General features: G+C 42.4%; 1 protein-coding gene across 3 annotated transcripts in view; it reads right to left on the bottom strand.

The window, feature by feature from the left end:
* Window positions 1-14,185, bottom strand: part of Atp7a (ATPase copper transporting alpha) — a 114,201-nt gene that overhangs the window by 11,704 nt on the left and 88,312 nt on the right. For all 3 annotated transcript variants that reach the window (XM_042668248.1, XM_042668247.1, XM_042668250.1), the window contains exons 16-18: window positions 12,397-12,579; window positions 6,935-7,148; window positions 249-395 (exon numbers count right to left, since the gene is read on the bottom strand). In XM_042668248.1, coding sequence (XP_042524182.1) covers window positions 249-395; window positions 6,935-7,148; window positions 12,397-12,579 — 544 coding nt within the window. The remainder of the gene's footprint in view (window positions 1-248; window positions 396-6,934; window positions 7,149-12,396; window positions 12,580-14,185) is intronic.

The following is a 14,185-nucleotide window of genomic DNA, read 5'->3' as shown; positions in this document are numbered from 1 at the left end:
TTGTTGTTTTGTTTTGAGACAGGGTCTTGTTATATGTAGCCCAGCCTCACCTTGAATCCAAGATCTTGTATCAACCTCCTGGCAAGATAAGTTTTAACTAATTGTGACCCAGAATATGCTGCTAATATTTTCACTTTGCATTCAAGTTACTTTTGAATAACCTTCATAGTTCAGAAGGCTGTCCAAAATACACATTAAACAATATCAGGTCACAACAGTGAGTCACAGCACACTATGGGAAATCTTACCATCCACTGCCACCAATACAGCAGTCCGACCTCTCCTTTCATGTTCAATCATGTAATCATCAACATCATTACTAATAACAAGACCATTTCTAATCATCCACTCCCGATTGCCAATGAGGACTTTGTACTGCTGTGTATTAACAGTATCTGAAAGAAAACACAGAAATAACATTGAACTCATTTATCCCCTACAGCCACCCTATGAAGGCAAGTTCCTATCTAACCTTGTAGTCACTACACTGTATTTTTTTTTTGTAAATAACTGTGACTCTCAACTTTTCTAGGAACAGACTCAGAGCACACAGAGCTGCCTTCACCTGAAATGCCCTTAGCACTGTCCCCATGTTCTTCAAGAACCAGTTCAGATGTCACTTTCTGCTGGCTGCCAGTGGCTCACATCTGCAATCCTAACTACTCAGAAGGCTGCTATGTGAGGATCATTGATTGGAGCCAGCACAGACAAGAAAATCTTTAAGACTCTTATTTACAGTTGACCACCTCCACTAAAAAAATGAAAACACCAAAAGTGCTAGATACCAGTGGCTCATGCCTATAGTCTTAGCTACTAAGGAGGCCGAGATCTGAGATTCACAGTTTGAAGCCAGATTGGGCAGGAAAAGTTTGTAAGACTCTTTTTTAATTTTACTTTTTATTATCTTTAAGTAATTGCACAAAGGAATTGCCATTTGACAAGGCAGTTTATGACTACAATTCATCTTGATCAGTATCACCCCTTTCAACATTCTTTCCCGTCCCTCCCATCCCACCCTTCTCTTCACTTTTTAAAAATTTTGTAGGATATACATTGAATTCTTGACTGCAGTCTCCATCTCTTACCTCCAATTAACTACAAAAAAAAAAAAAAAGAGATATAAGTGGAGCTGTGGCTCAAGCGGTAGAGTGCTAGCTAGCCTTGAGCACAAAAACTCAGGGACAGTGCCCAGACTCTGAGTTCAAGCACCAGGACAGGCACAAAAAATAAAATGTCACTTTCTTCTTAAGGTTCTCCTTTGTCCTTTCATAGTAATAGAAGCAACTGAATATTCAATTCCAGTTGGTTGCAATATTAATTCAATTTGCAATTACACAGCAATTCAATTAAGTTGAAAATTACTTGTTGTCTACCAGTAGCCTAATGTGGTTAGGGGTAAACATGCAATCATACTGATGTTTCTCTCTGAGTCAAGGCTGACTACACACACACATCCTGTCCTGGTGCTTGAACTCTTGAGCCTGGGCACTGTCCCTGGGTTCCTTTTGCTGAAGGCTTGTGCTCTACCAGTTGAGTCATAGAGTCACTTCCAGGTTTTTCTGTGATTAATTGGAGATAAGAGTCTCACTGGGTGGCCTATTATCCTAGCTATCCAAGAGGCTGAGATCTGAGGATCATTATTCAAAGCCAGCCTGAGCAGGAAAGTCCATGAGACTTAAAAAAAAAAATAGAGCGGCTGGGGGGTTTAGCCCAGCTGAAGGGCGCCTGCCCGGCGTGTGCAAGGCCCTGGGTTCGGTCCTCAGCCCTGGGGGAAAAAAAAAAAAAAAGAAAAAAAAAATATATATATAATACTGGAGTCTTTATTATACAGTTAACAGGCTGCAGGCCACCAGTTGTTACAAAGGCCTGCTGCATGCAAATACACATAACACAGCCAGGAAACATGCTAAAGAGGAAAGAAATAACAAGAACAATACCAGCAAGCCAATTCAGCTCTTGAGCTGAATTGGGACGCCATGATAACTGGAGACGAACCAGGAAACTGGACACAGGACATGATCACAGGGACACACATGGCATGGAGTCCAGCAGCTAGGCTGGTCTGGGCCTAAATAGGTCGTTGCAGGAGGCAGATCCTCAGGAAATTCCTAGTCCCAGGCACTAGACTGACAGATGTCCAGAGACTCCAATAAACCACTCAGAAAACCAGAAGTGGTGCTATGGCTCAAGTACTGAGTGTTCACCTTGAGCTGAAGAGCTGAGGAACAGTGCCCAGGCCCAGAATTCAAACCCCATGACTAAAAAAAAAAAAGTCTCATGGACTTTCCTGCCTAGGCTGGCTTTGAACCACAATCCTCAGATCTCAGCTTTCTCAGTAGCTAGGATTACAACAGGTGTGGGCCACTGGCACCCAGGATGATGGACTTTAAGTGAGGCTTTGATGCTCTGACTATTCACTACACTTCACTAGTCTACCAGTTCTGTGTATCTTCTAGATGACTATGTCAAATCTCTCCTTTCCAGTCCTTAACTTCTCCTTCATTCTCATGCCAGAAAACAAAAATCAAGTCATCTCCCAGGCTACCTGTGTTTTCTGTATCCTTACATCCCACAGCCCCTTCTACTACATATTGACCCTGCTCCTTCTTTAATTACCAAAATGATTTTATTTTTGTCAATAACAACATGCATGACACTAAATTATATCATTGTGTTAGTTTTGTTTTCATCAGTCTTGGGGCTTGAACTCAGGGCCTACGTACTGTCCCTAAGCTTTTGTGCTCAAGGCTAGCACTCTACCATTTTGAGCCACAACTCCACTTCTGGTTTTCTGGTGGTTCACTGGAGATAAGAGTCTCATGGATTTTCCTGCACAGGCTGGCTTTGAATTGTGATCCTCAGATCTCAGCCTCCTGAATAGCTAGGATTATGGGCATGAGCCACCATGCCCGGCTTGTTGGTTTCTTAAATATTTCTTAGGTATACATTAAAAATATATATGTTGGAGCGGGGCGCCGGTGGCTCACGCCTGTAATCCTAGCTACTCATGAGGCTGAGATCTGAGGATCGCGGTTCAAAGCCAGCCTGGGCAGGAAAGTTCGTGAGACTCTTATCTTCCGCTAGAAAACCGTAAGTGGTGCTGTGGCTCAAGCAGTAGAGCACTCGCCTTGAGCTGAAGAGCACAAGGGCAGCGCCCAAGCCCAGAGTTCAAGCCCCACGACAAAAAAATAAATAAATAAATTATACATATATATATATATATATGTTGGGCTGGGAATTTGGCTTGGTAGTAGAGTACTTGCCTAGCACACATGAAGCCTTGGGTTCAATTTCTCAGCACCACATAAACAGAAAAGGACAGAAGTAGCCCTGTGGTTCAATGATAGAGCACTAGCCTTGAGCTGAAGAGCTGAGGGACAGCACCCAGGCCTCTAGTTCAAGCCCCACCACCGACAAAAAAAAAAACAAACATTTTTTTTTTTGCCAGTCCTGGAGCTTGAACTCAGGGCCTGGGTACTGTTCCTGAGCTGTTTTTGCTCAAGGCTAGCACTCTACCACTTGAGCCACAGTGCCACTTCCAACTTTTTCTGTTTATGTGGTACTGAGGAATTGAACCTAGGGCTTCATGCATGCAAGGCAAACACTCTACCACTGAGCCTCATTCCCAGCCTGTGATCTTTCATTTGGAATATGGCAACAGTCCACTCATCTCTCTGCCACTTCCCTTGCCCTCAGTTCCTACTTCCTCAGAGAACACAGAATAATATTTGAAAAACATTAAGTCAAGCTGAGCGCTGGTGGCTCACATCTGTATCTGAGCTATTCAAGAAGCTGAGATATGATGATCACAGTTCAACCAGCCTGGGTAGGAAAATCTATGAGACTCTTTAGTTAATCACCAGTAAAGCTGGAAGTGGAGCACTAGCCTTAAAGGAAAAAAAAAAAAGCTCAAGGACAGCACTCAGGTCAAGTTCAAGTCCCAGGACAAGCACAAAAATGATAACAGGGCTAGGAAGGTAGATCAATGGTAGAGTGCTTGCCTCGCATGCATGAGGCCCTGGTTTCGATTCCTCAGCACAACATAAGCAGAAGAAGCTGGGAGTGGCGTGTGGCTCAAGTGGTAGAGTGCTAGCCTTGAGCCCAAGAGCTGAGGGACAGTGCCAAGGCCAGAGTTCAGATCCCATGACTGGCAAAAAAAAAAAAAAAAAGAAAACAGAAACAAAACCATCCAGTCAAATACCAGCCCTCCACTATTCAAAACCCTGAAGTAGCTTCCCATCTCAGGGTAAAAAATTCAAAAATTCTCGCTGGACATCTAGCTTACAACAGAGCACTTGCTTAGTATATGCTAGGTTTTGGATTTGATCCCTAGCACTGAAAACCAACCAAAGAAAAAGACCAACTATTTTCAACGTCCTTGCATGAGACCTAGATCAGCAATATGTGTGTCACATCATCTCTTCCTTTTCCTCCTCACTTAAGTCTGTTCTGGCCATGAAGTTCTTGCTGAGCCAGACTAGCACTCTACCGCTTGAGCCTTTTCTGTTTATATGGTACCGAGGAGTTGAAACCAGGGCCTCATGAATGCTAGGCAAGTACTCTACCACTAAGCCACATTCCTAGCCCCATAATCAATTATTACATAGCATGCCTAGTAAATCACACAGATATATTACATAGTGTGCCTAGTAAATCACACAGATAAAGTACAGCTATTATTGAAGATAAGTAACTACCTCTACCAGTTTACCACAGTCAGTGAACATGTCACTGAAGAGAGATGGAAGCTGGTTCTGGATAGATAGCACAAGGGTTCACGAGGTAGATGTAACTTGTGGATAAGGGCATTATACAGGGAAGCAGTAAATGGAATGATCTAATGGACAGGAAATAATGTACTATAAGGAGGAACTGTACATAGGAAGGTATGGATGGGACATACAACACAATACACATTGAGCACTGGAAAAAGACAAAACCGATACAGGGAGGCAGGAAATATAACTTGAGGAAGAGATTTTGGACCAAGCTCTGAAGGAGAAAGAGACCCATTAAATTGGGATTTTTTAACCAAGATCCATGGATGTGCTTCAGGACAGATGTCCTAAGACAAACATTTCATAAGTAGGCTCATAATTTTCAGCCCATTTCTCCAAAGGATCCATGATTCCAACATCGATTAAAATACACTATAAAATAAAGTCACTGATGAAGTACCATGACTGAATTTACCAGGTAACAAGATCACTCAGACACAGATGGGTGGGTCCATTGTATTCTGGGATGATAGGTCAGCATGGGGCCTATAAAACAGTCATTGCCTAGAGCTATAGATTCTGGAGTGGTAGCAGAAGGATTTGTGGGAGGACAAGTGATGAGCATGAATGGAATTGAATAGAGGGTGAGTACATAAAATGAGAAAAAAGATCAAAAGCAGATTCCTGAGGATATACAATATTTGAGAGAAGTAAAAAGGAACTGAGTAAGAACTAAGGCCAGGTACTAGTGGCTCATGCCTATAACTCTAGCTACTCAGGAGAGTGAGATCTGAAGGTCCCCAATTCAATCCCAACCCAAGCAGACAAATCCTCAAAAAAAAAAACTAAGCAAAGAGCTCCAGACCCTGAGTTCAAGCCCCAGTACTGGCCCAAGAATGTTTTTGAAGGGAAGAGAATCAAATGCTAAGGGTGCAGACTAAAAAATGACCAGTAGAGGGGGCACTGAGGGCACAGTTCAGTAACAGAAAGAACAGCTTCAGTGGTGTGGATGGGTTAGAAGCCAGACTGCATGAACGGAAATGAGTGTGTAGCAACTAAGTGAATTTAATAACTTTAGAATATGCTATCTTGAATCTTAGAGACAAAGGAAAAGAAAGAAAAGAAAGGCTGAGTTTAGATGGGAATTAATGATTTCGGTGGAAGAAATATTCAGAAGAAGCTGCTACAAAAAGAGAACTCTGACAATCAAGAAGCAAGGAGCCGGTCGCTGGTGGCTCATGCCTGTAATCCTAGCTACTCAGGAGGCTGAGATCTGAGGATCGTGGTTCAAAGCCAGCCCAGGAAGGAAAGTCTGTGAGACTCTTATCTCCAATAAACCACCCAGAAAAATGGAAGTGGTGCTATGGCTCAAGAGGTAGAGTGCTAGCCTTGAGCTGAAGAGCTGAGGGACAGTGCCCAGGCCCAGAGTTCAAGCCCCACGACCAATAACAACAACAACAAAAAAGCAAGGAGACAGGACAGAGGGAGGGAGGTCCCTGAGCAACTGAGAGAGGGTGGGGCTGGAGCAAACATGGAGAGGTGTGCCACGCAAGATGGGGGATACCTCTTCCCATGGAGAAGGAATGACTAAACATAGAAAGAACACATGTGTGAGAAGTATAAATTTCTATATGAGAAGGTGATTTGCAGAGGGGCCTTGAGAGAGGTACACAGGATCTCTTGAAAGATACAAAAGGTTGAGAAGTTAGCTTGGTGCTGGTGGCTCACGTCTATAATCCTAGGTATTCACGAAGCTGAGATTTGAGGATCACGGTACAAAGCCAGCCCGAGCAGGAAAGTCAATGCAACTCTTATCTCCAAGTAATCACCAGAAAACCAGAAATACAGTTGTGACATAAAATGGTAGAGCACTAGTCTTAAGCAAAAAAGCTTAGAGACAGTACCCAGGTCTTGAGTGCAAGCCCTAGGACTGGCACCAAAGTTAATTAATGAATGAAAATTAAAAAATAACAGAGTGAGAGTTGTAGAGAGAAATACGAAATCATGAAGCATCTGCTAAGGGCAGCTCCCATCACTCTATGGTGGTATGGGTGAGCACAGCTGGCAAATATTCCTGAGAAGTCATCAGGCAGCCTTGAATAAACCTGATTTGAGAGAATAAAATCAGGATGGCAAGTTTTGTTTCTTCTATTACAGTCCAGGTTATCAAGTTAGCTGATGATTCACAATTGGCACTACAAAGAAAATTAGCTTACTTGAGTATTGGGCATCAATGATCATAGAAGACGAAGTTGGCAGTTCATTACTTGAATCAATGTCAACAAGGGATGCATTTTTAATGTTATTTTCCTCTATCTTCCAGTTGTTCTTATGGATCAAGCCTTCAATATTGGTGACTTTGCAGCTAATGCCACAGCCTGGGACAACCTGGAAATCTGTACAGGTACCCAAGGTTTCAGTGTCCAGCTCCTAACAAACAGAAACAAATGGGAGTAAGACTTCCTATGCTGCTCTGAAAATCCAAGGGCATCTATCAGCAAGATCACAGATTGGATTACTTCTAGTGAACAGGAAACTTTAAACAAAATTATCACTAACCACTGCCCACTTGACAGTGGATGACTATAAAGAAACAGAGTGAGCATAACATTCAAAGTCATAGGACAGCCCCAGAAGCCTTTGTTTTGATCTTACTCTCTCAATTTTGGGGGGGGGGTCTGGTTGTGGGGCTTGAACTCTGAGCCTGGGTGCTATCCCTCAGCTCTTCAGTTCATTGCTAGCGCACTACCACTTGAGCCACAGCACCACTTCCGGCTTTTTTCTTTTTGCTTATGTGGTGCTGAGGAATCGAATCAAGGGCCTCATACATGCAAGGCAAGCACTCTACCACTGAGCCACCTTCCCAGCCCTTACTCTCTCAATTTTATAAGATTATGGATATTTTCTGCCCTTTCAAGTATGGAACCACAAGTCTATTTTTGTTCTTGCTTTTTTGTTTTTGTTTTTTAGTCAGTTGTAGGGCTTGAACTCAAGGCTTGGGCACTGGTCCTGGAGGTCTTTTGCTCAACACTAGTGCTCTACCACGTTGAGCCACAGCTCTACTTCTGGCTTTCTTGTAGTTAATTGGAGATGAGTCTCACAGACTTCCTTGCCTCAGTTGGCTTTGAACTGAGATCCTCCTGAGAGAATTCTTGGGGCATTAGGGTTAGGGTTAAGGTTAGAGGGAGTTCTTGAGTTCAGGTGAGGGTTAGGGGATGGATCAGCTTTAGGGACAAAATGAGTAACTAAGATTACAACCAGCCGTGGTGGCACATACTGGTAATCGATGAGGAAGATAAGGCAGGAGGATCACAAGTTTGAGACAGCCTGGGCTACACCTTAGGGTTGGGGATTTAGCTCAGTGGAAAGCACTTGCCTGGTAAGTGCAGGGCCTTGAGTTCAGTCCTCAGCATTGGGGGGAGGGAGAACTAAGACTACAGGCATGAGCCACTGGCCCCAGTCAAATTGCTATATTTTAGTGTTAAATTAATGTGAAATAATTAAGAATTTACACAGTTGGAAACAGTGGTTTGCACCTGTAATTGCCAGAGATACAGGGAAACACAAGTAGAAGGATCGTATCCCAGGACAGCCTGGGCATAAGCAGAGACTAGACATAAAAAATAACCAATAAAAAAAGGGACTGAAGTATAGTTCAAGTAGTAGGAAATCTGCCTAGTAAGCTCAGGGTTTGGAGTTCAAGCCCTAGTACTGCAAAAGAGAGGGGAGAGAGAGAGAGAGAGAGAGAGAGAGAGAAGGGGGAAGAAGAGGAGAGAGAAGAAAGAACTTATATAAATCAATGAGAAACACACACACACACACACACACACACACACAAGAACCTTGTGAACAAACAAAGGATACTAATTAGTTGGAGAAAAAACAAATACAAATGTCAATCAATACATTAAAAGAAATTCAGGCCAAATGCTGGTACTCACACCTATAATCTTAGCTACTCAGGAGACTGAGATCTGAGACTCACGACTTGAAGTAAGCCAGGATAGACAAAACTGTGAGACATACTTGTCTCCAATTAACCAGAAAAAAAGCCAGAAATGGAACTATGAATTAAGTGGTAGAGTGCCAACCCTGAGCAAAAAAAAGCCAAGCAAAAGTTCCAGAGTTCAAGCCCCAGGATAAAAGAAAAAAATACTCAAGGGCTGGGAATGTGGCCTAGTGGTTGAATGCTTGCCTAGCATGCATGAAGCCCTGGGTTCAATTCCTTAGTACCACATACACAGAAAAAGCTGGAAGTGGCCCTGTGGCTCAAGTGGTAGTGCACTAACCTTGAGCTGAAGAGCTCAGGGACAGCACCCAGGCCCAGAGTTCAAGCCCTACAACCAACAAAAAAATTCAATTTTACTCATAATTAAGGAAGTGCAAAGCAACTGTCAAAAGTAATTAAAAATAGCTGGGCACCAGTGGCTCATGCCTGTAATCCTAGCTACTCAGGAGGCTGAGATCTGAGGATCACAGTTCAAAGCCAGCTCGGGCAGGAAAGTCCGTGAGACTCTTATCTCCAATAAACTACTAAGAAAATCGGAACTAGTGCTGTGGCTCAAGTGGTAAAGCATTAGCTTTGAGCTGAAGAGCTGAGGGAAAGCACCGAGGCCTAGAGTTCAAGCCCCACAACTGACCAAAAAAAGAAAAAGTAATGGGTTGGGAAGGTAGCTCAGTGGTAGAGCGCTTGCCTTGCATGCATGAGGCCCTGGGTTCAATTCCTCAGCACCACATAAGCAGATAAAAGCTGGAAGTGGCACTGTGGCTCAAGTGGCAGAGCACTAGCCTTGAGCTAAAGAGCTGAGCGACAATGCCCAAGCCCAGAGTTCAGGCCTCATGACTGACCAAATGTAAAAAAAGAAAAAGTAATTAAAAATAAAGTGTTGAGAGAACAACAAGGGAAGGGGTAATAATGCTCAACAAGAAATGTATGCATTGCAAGTACAAGTCATTATGTTGAAAATGAACTTTACAACTTTGGTGGGGGGGTGGGGAGGATTGGGGGGGCGGGAGGGGAGGATGGGAAGGGATGGGAAGGGGAAACAAAGGAGGAGGCTACCATGCTTGGTAAGAAATGTACTCATTATCTTGCCCATGTAATTGTAACCCCTCTGTACAGTATGTTTACAAAAAATAAAAATAAAAATGAAAAAAAAAGAAATGTACTCATTAGCTTACCCATGTAATTGTAACCCCTCTGTACAGTATTTTCACAATAAAAAAATTTTTTAAAAAGATAATAAAAGAATAAAATTAAAAGGAAGAAAAAAAAAGCAATGTACTCATTGCCTTACATAACTATAACTCATCTATACAACATCTTTATAATAAAATAAAATTTTAAAAAACAATGTAGAGGGCTGGGAAGGTGGCTCAGTGGTAGAGCACTTGCCTTGCATGCATGAGGCCCTGGGTTCGATTCCTCAGTACCACATAAGCAAAAAGAAAAAAAAGCCGGAAATGGCGCTGTGGCTCAAGTGGTAGAGTGCTAGCCTTGAGCTAAAGAGTTGAGGGCCCAGAGTTCAGGACCCACCACCGGACCCAAAAAAAAAAGAATGTAGAGAAATGAGCTGGGAACAAGAAATGAGCGGGTTACTACTGGCTCACCTCTGTATTCCTAAATACACAAGAGGCTGAGATCTGTGGTTTAAGGTTCAAAAGCAACCAAGGCAGAAATGTCTACAAAACTCTATCTCCAATGAGCAAAAAAACTGGGCTGGAGGCATGGCTAAAGTGGTATACTGCCCTCCATGAGCAAAAAAGCTGAGTGAGAGTGTGAGACCCTGAGTTGAAGCCCCAAGACCAGAATGTGGAGAAATGGACTCTCATGGCATTGGATGAAGGTACAAACTGGTGCACCCTCTGCATGGATGCTGGTGATAGTCATCAAAAGTTAACCACAGCTGGGAGCTGGTGGCTCACGCCTATAATCCTAGCTTCTTAGGAGGCTGAGACCTGAGGATCACCGTTCAAAACCAGCTCAGGCAGCAAAGTCCATAAGACTCTTATCTCCAGTTAACCACCAGAAAACCAGAAGTGGCACTGTGGCTCAAGAGGTAGACCACTTGCCTTGAGCCCAAGAGCTCAGGGACAGTGTCCAGGCCCAGAATTCAAGCCCCACAACAAACCAAAAACCCCCAAAAAACAAAACAACAAACAAAAAAGTTAACCACAACATCATTTGATGAAACAATTGCATCAATAAATATGTAACGGTGATAGATTTGCAAAAGCTAATAGAGACATTTAATGTATATTGTAAAAGCCAAAAAATTATAAAACAAGAATACAAACAATGGGGGAAGGACTGGAGGCATGACTAAATTGGTATAGCACCAGCCATAATCAAAAAAGCCAAAAAAGCCCTGAGAGCAAGGTGCCCTGGGTTAAGCCCAGTACCAGAACAAAAATAAAAGCAAATAAACAACAATAACAGTACAAAAAAATGAATGGGGCAAAGCTGTATTTCCTGATATAAAGATTTCACTTAATAAAAAGCAAGGTACTAAGATTAGTCATTGTATGACATTTCTATGTAAAGTTTAAAAATTATATAAAGATATATCTATAGCTATCAATAGACACTGATATAGATATACAGACATATGCGTATATCTATATCTGCCAATAATTTATCTGTATAGTTGATGGAAGGCTAAAAAGAATTATCCTTTCTTATCAACTCATAGATGACTTAATTTCTTCACAAAATTCCAACCTTTGGTGAAACTGAGATTAGAAGACTGAGACTTTGAGGCCAGCCTGGGCCATACAGCCAGGAGCTGATGATGGCTCATGCCTGTAATCCTAGCTCTTCAGGAGGCTGAAATCTGAGGATCACAGTTCAAAGCCTTGGCAGGAAATCCCTGAGACTCTTATCTTCAATTAATCACCAAAAAGCCAGAAGTAGAACTATGGTTCAAGTGGTAGAGCACTATCCTCGAGCAAAAAAACTGCTCAGGGGTGGTACCCAGGTCCTGAGTTCAAGCCCCAGGACTGGCATACAAAATAAAAGGTTAACAGTTATACTTTGTGAATATTTAAAAAATCATTGAATTGTATACTTTAAAGGGGAGGAACTAGCCAGGTGCCAGTGGCTCAGGCCTGTAATCTTAGGTAGTCAGGAGGCTAAGATCTGAGAATTGCAGTTCAAAGACAACCCAGGCAAGAAAGCTATGAGATTCTTATCTCCAATTAACTACTAAGAAAAAGCCAGAAGTGGCACTGTGGCTCAAGAGGTAGAGTGCTAGCCTTGAGCTGAAAGAGGCTCAGGGACAGAGCCCAGGCCCTGAGTTCAAGCCCCAGGATGGAAAAAAAGGAGGGAGAGATGAACTTTATATAGTTCATGAAATATATCTCAATAAAGTTGTCAGGATAACAATTGTTAAACATTGGAGAGAGGAATTATGAACTATCTGAACTATCTACATTTTTCCACCACATTCCTGTATTACTTTAGATCAACAGCAGCCATGTGTGGCAGGATCAGAATAAACTATTTTTATCTTTCTACTTGTTTTTGTGAAGAAACTAAGTCATCTAAGAGTTGATGAGAAAGGACAATTCTTTTTAGCTTTCCATTAACTATACAGATAAATTATAGGCAAAGACCAGTCTTGGTGGTGTAATTACTACAAGAGAAGATGGCATGGATAGAATCAAAGGGGAAGCATACCTGTTTGCAGTACTTGGTTACCGCTGTTCCTAGAGGGTGCTCACTGCTGCTCTCAGCAGTTCCCACAATGGCCAGGATCCTACTGCGAGGCATCCTGTTACTTTCCACTAGAATCTTTACTTGATTCACCACTGGAGTTCCATGGGTAATGGTTCCAGTCTTGTCGAAGACTACTACCTTTACCTGGAAAGAAATGAAAAATAGAATACACTTAGATGACTGGATAATTCTTACCATCAGCTTCCAAGAAATGAGAAAAAGGCATACTATGACAGATAGCCATTTTTGTCTTGTAATACACTGGCTTTTGACTTCCTTTCACTAATGAACTGATTGTCCCTGGGTGAACAAAAAGAAGGAAGAATAAGAGGAGAAGCACTCTAGTTGCAATGAAACTCTCACCTCTGCAAATGTGTAATCATTTTTTTATCCTGCTAAATGTCTGTAAATCCATATGAAGCAACTAGAGTTAATTGTTAGGGCAGTTAACAGAAGCCTCTAGTGCCTCCGGAAAAGTACAAAGGCTCTCAATGCTAATATCATTGAGAATAGCTAGGCAGTGGGCAGCTCATTCTAAGTCATTTACAGGAAATGAGTGCCATACAGGACCATCTGGGTGGTTATAGCTTGGTTGGATCTTGTTTAGGGTCTTGGACTCAGGGAACCAATGTGGGAAACTTTATACTATATAGAAAAGGGAAAAGGAAAGAATCTGGAGTTAGAGAGCACATTCACACCACTGTACATTCAGAACAAGAACCTTCAAAAATAATAGCCCCAAGGACTTGAGATAAGAAATATGAGTATTAAACACAAAGCATCAACCAGGAACTGGTGGCTGAGGCTGAGATAGGAGGATCAAGGTTTGAAGCCAGCCCAGGAAGGAAAATCAGTGAGAATATTGTAATTAACAACCAGAAAACCAGAAGTAGAGCTGTGGCTCAAAGTGATACAGTGTTAGATTAAGCAGAAAAGCTCAGGGACAGCACCCTGGCCCTGAGTTCAAGCCCTATGACCAACCAATACATACATACATACATACAAAGCATCACCCTGGACAAGAGAAAAATGTCTGTAAAGAATATTATGGAGGTGCTGGGAAGGTGGCCTAGTGGTAGAGTGCTTGCCTAGCACACATGAAGCCCTGGGTTCTATTCTTCAGCACCATATACACAGAAAAAGCTGGAAGTAGCACTGTGGCTCAAGTGGTAGAGGGCTAGCCTTGAACAAAAAGAAGCTCAAGGACAGTGCCCAGGCCCTGAGTTCAAGTCACAGGACTGGCAAAAAAAAAAAAAAAAAAATATATATATATATATATTATGGAGCCGGGTGCGGATGGCTCACGCCTGTAATCCTAGCTACTCAGAAATCTGAGATCTGAGGATTGCGGTTCAAAGCCAGCCCAGGCAAGAACATGCATGATACTCTTATCTCCAATTATCCACCAGAAAACCAGAAGTGGCACTGTGGCTCAAGTGGTAGAGCACCAGCCTTGAGCTGAAGAGATCAGGGACAGTGCCCAGGCCCAGAGTTGAAGCCCCATGACTGACCAAAAACAAAAAAACAAAAACAAAGATTATGGAGACAAAAGAGGAAACTGGAACATGGACGTTAGGTAATCTTATTATGTCATTATTCATTTCCTGACTTTGATAAACATTGTGCTGGTAGCAGAAGGAACTATCCTTATTTTTAGCAAAGGTGTCCAACAGCTACAGTATGGGGTACATTTTTCTTTTTCTTTCTTTCTTTTTTTTTTTTTTTTGGGTCCAGTCGTGGGGCCTGAACT

This window comes from Dipodomys spectabilis, unplaced genomic scaffold (assembly GCF_019054845.1).
Source record: "Dipodomys spectabilis isolate Male_0828 unplaced genomic scaffold, ASM1905484v1 ptg000424l, whole genome shotgun sequence".
Taxonomy (NCBI): Eukaryota; Metazoa; Chordata; class Mammalia; order Rodentia; family Heteromyidae; genus Dipodomys; species Dipodomys spectabilis.
The sequence above is the reverse complement of the archived record's forward strand: the minus strand, read 5'-3'. Positions and strand labels throughout refer to the sequence as shown.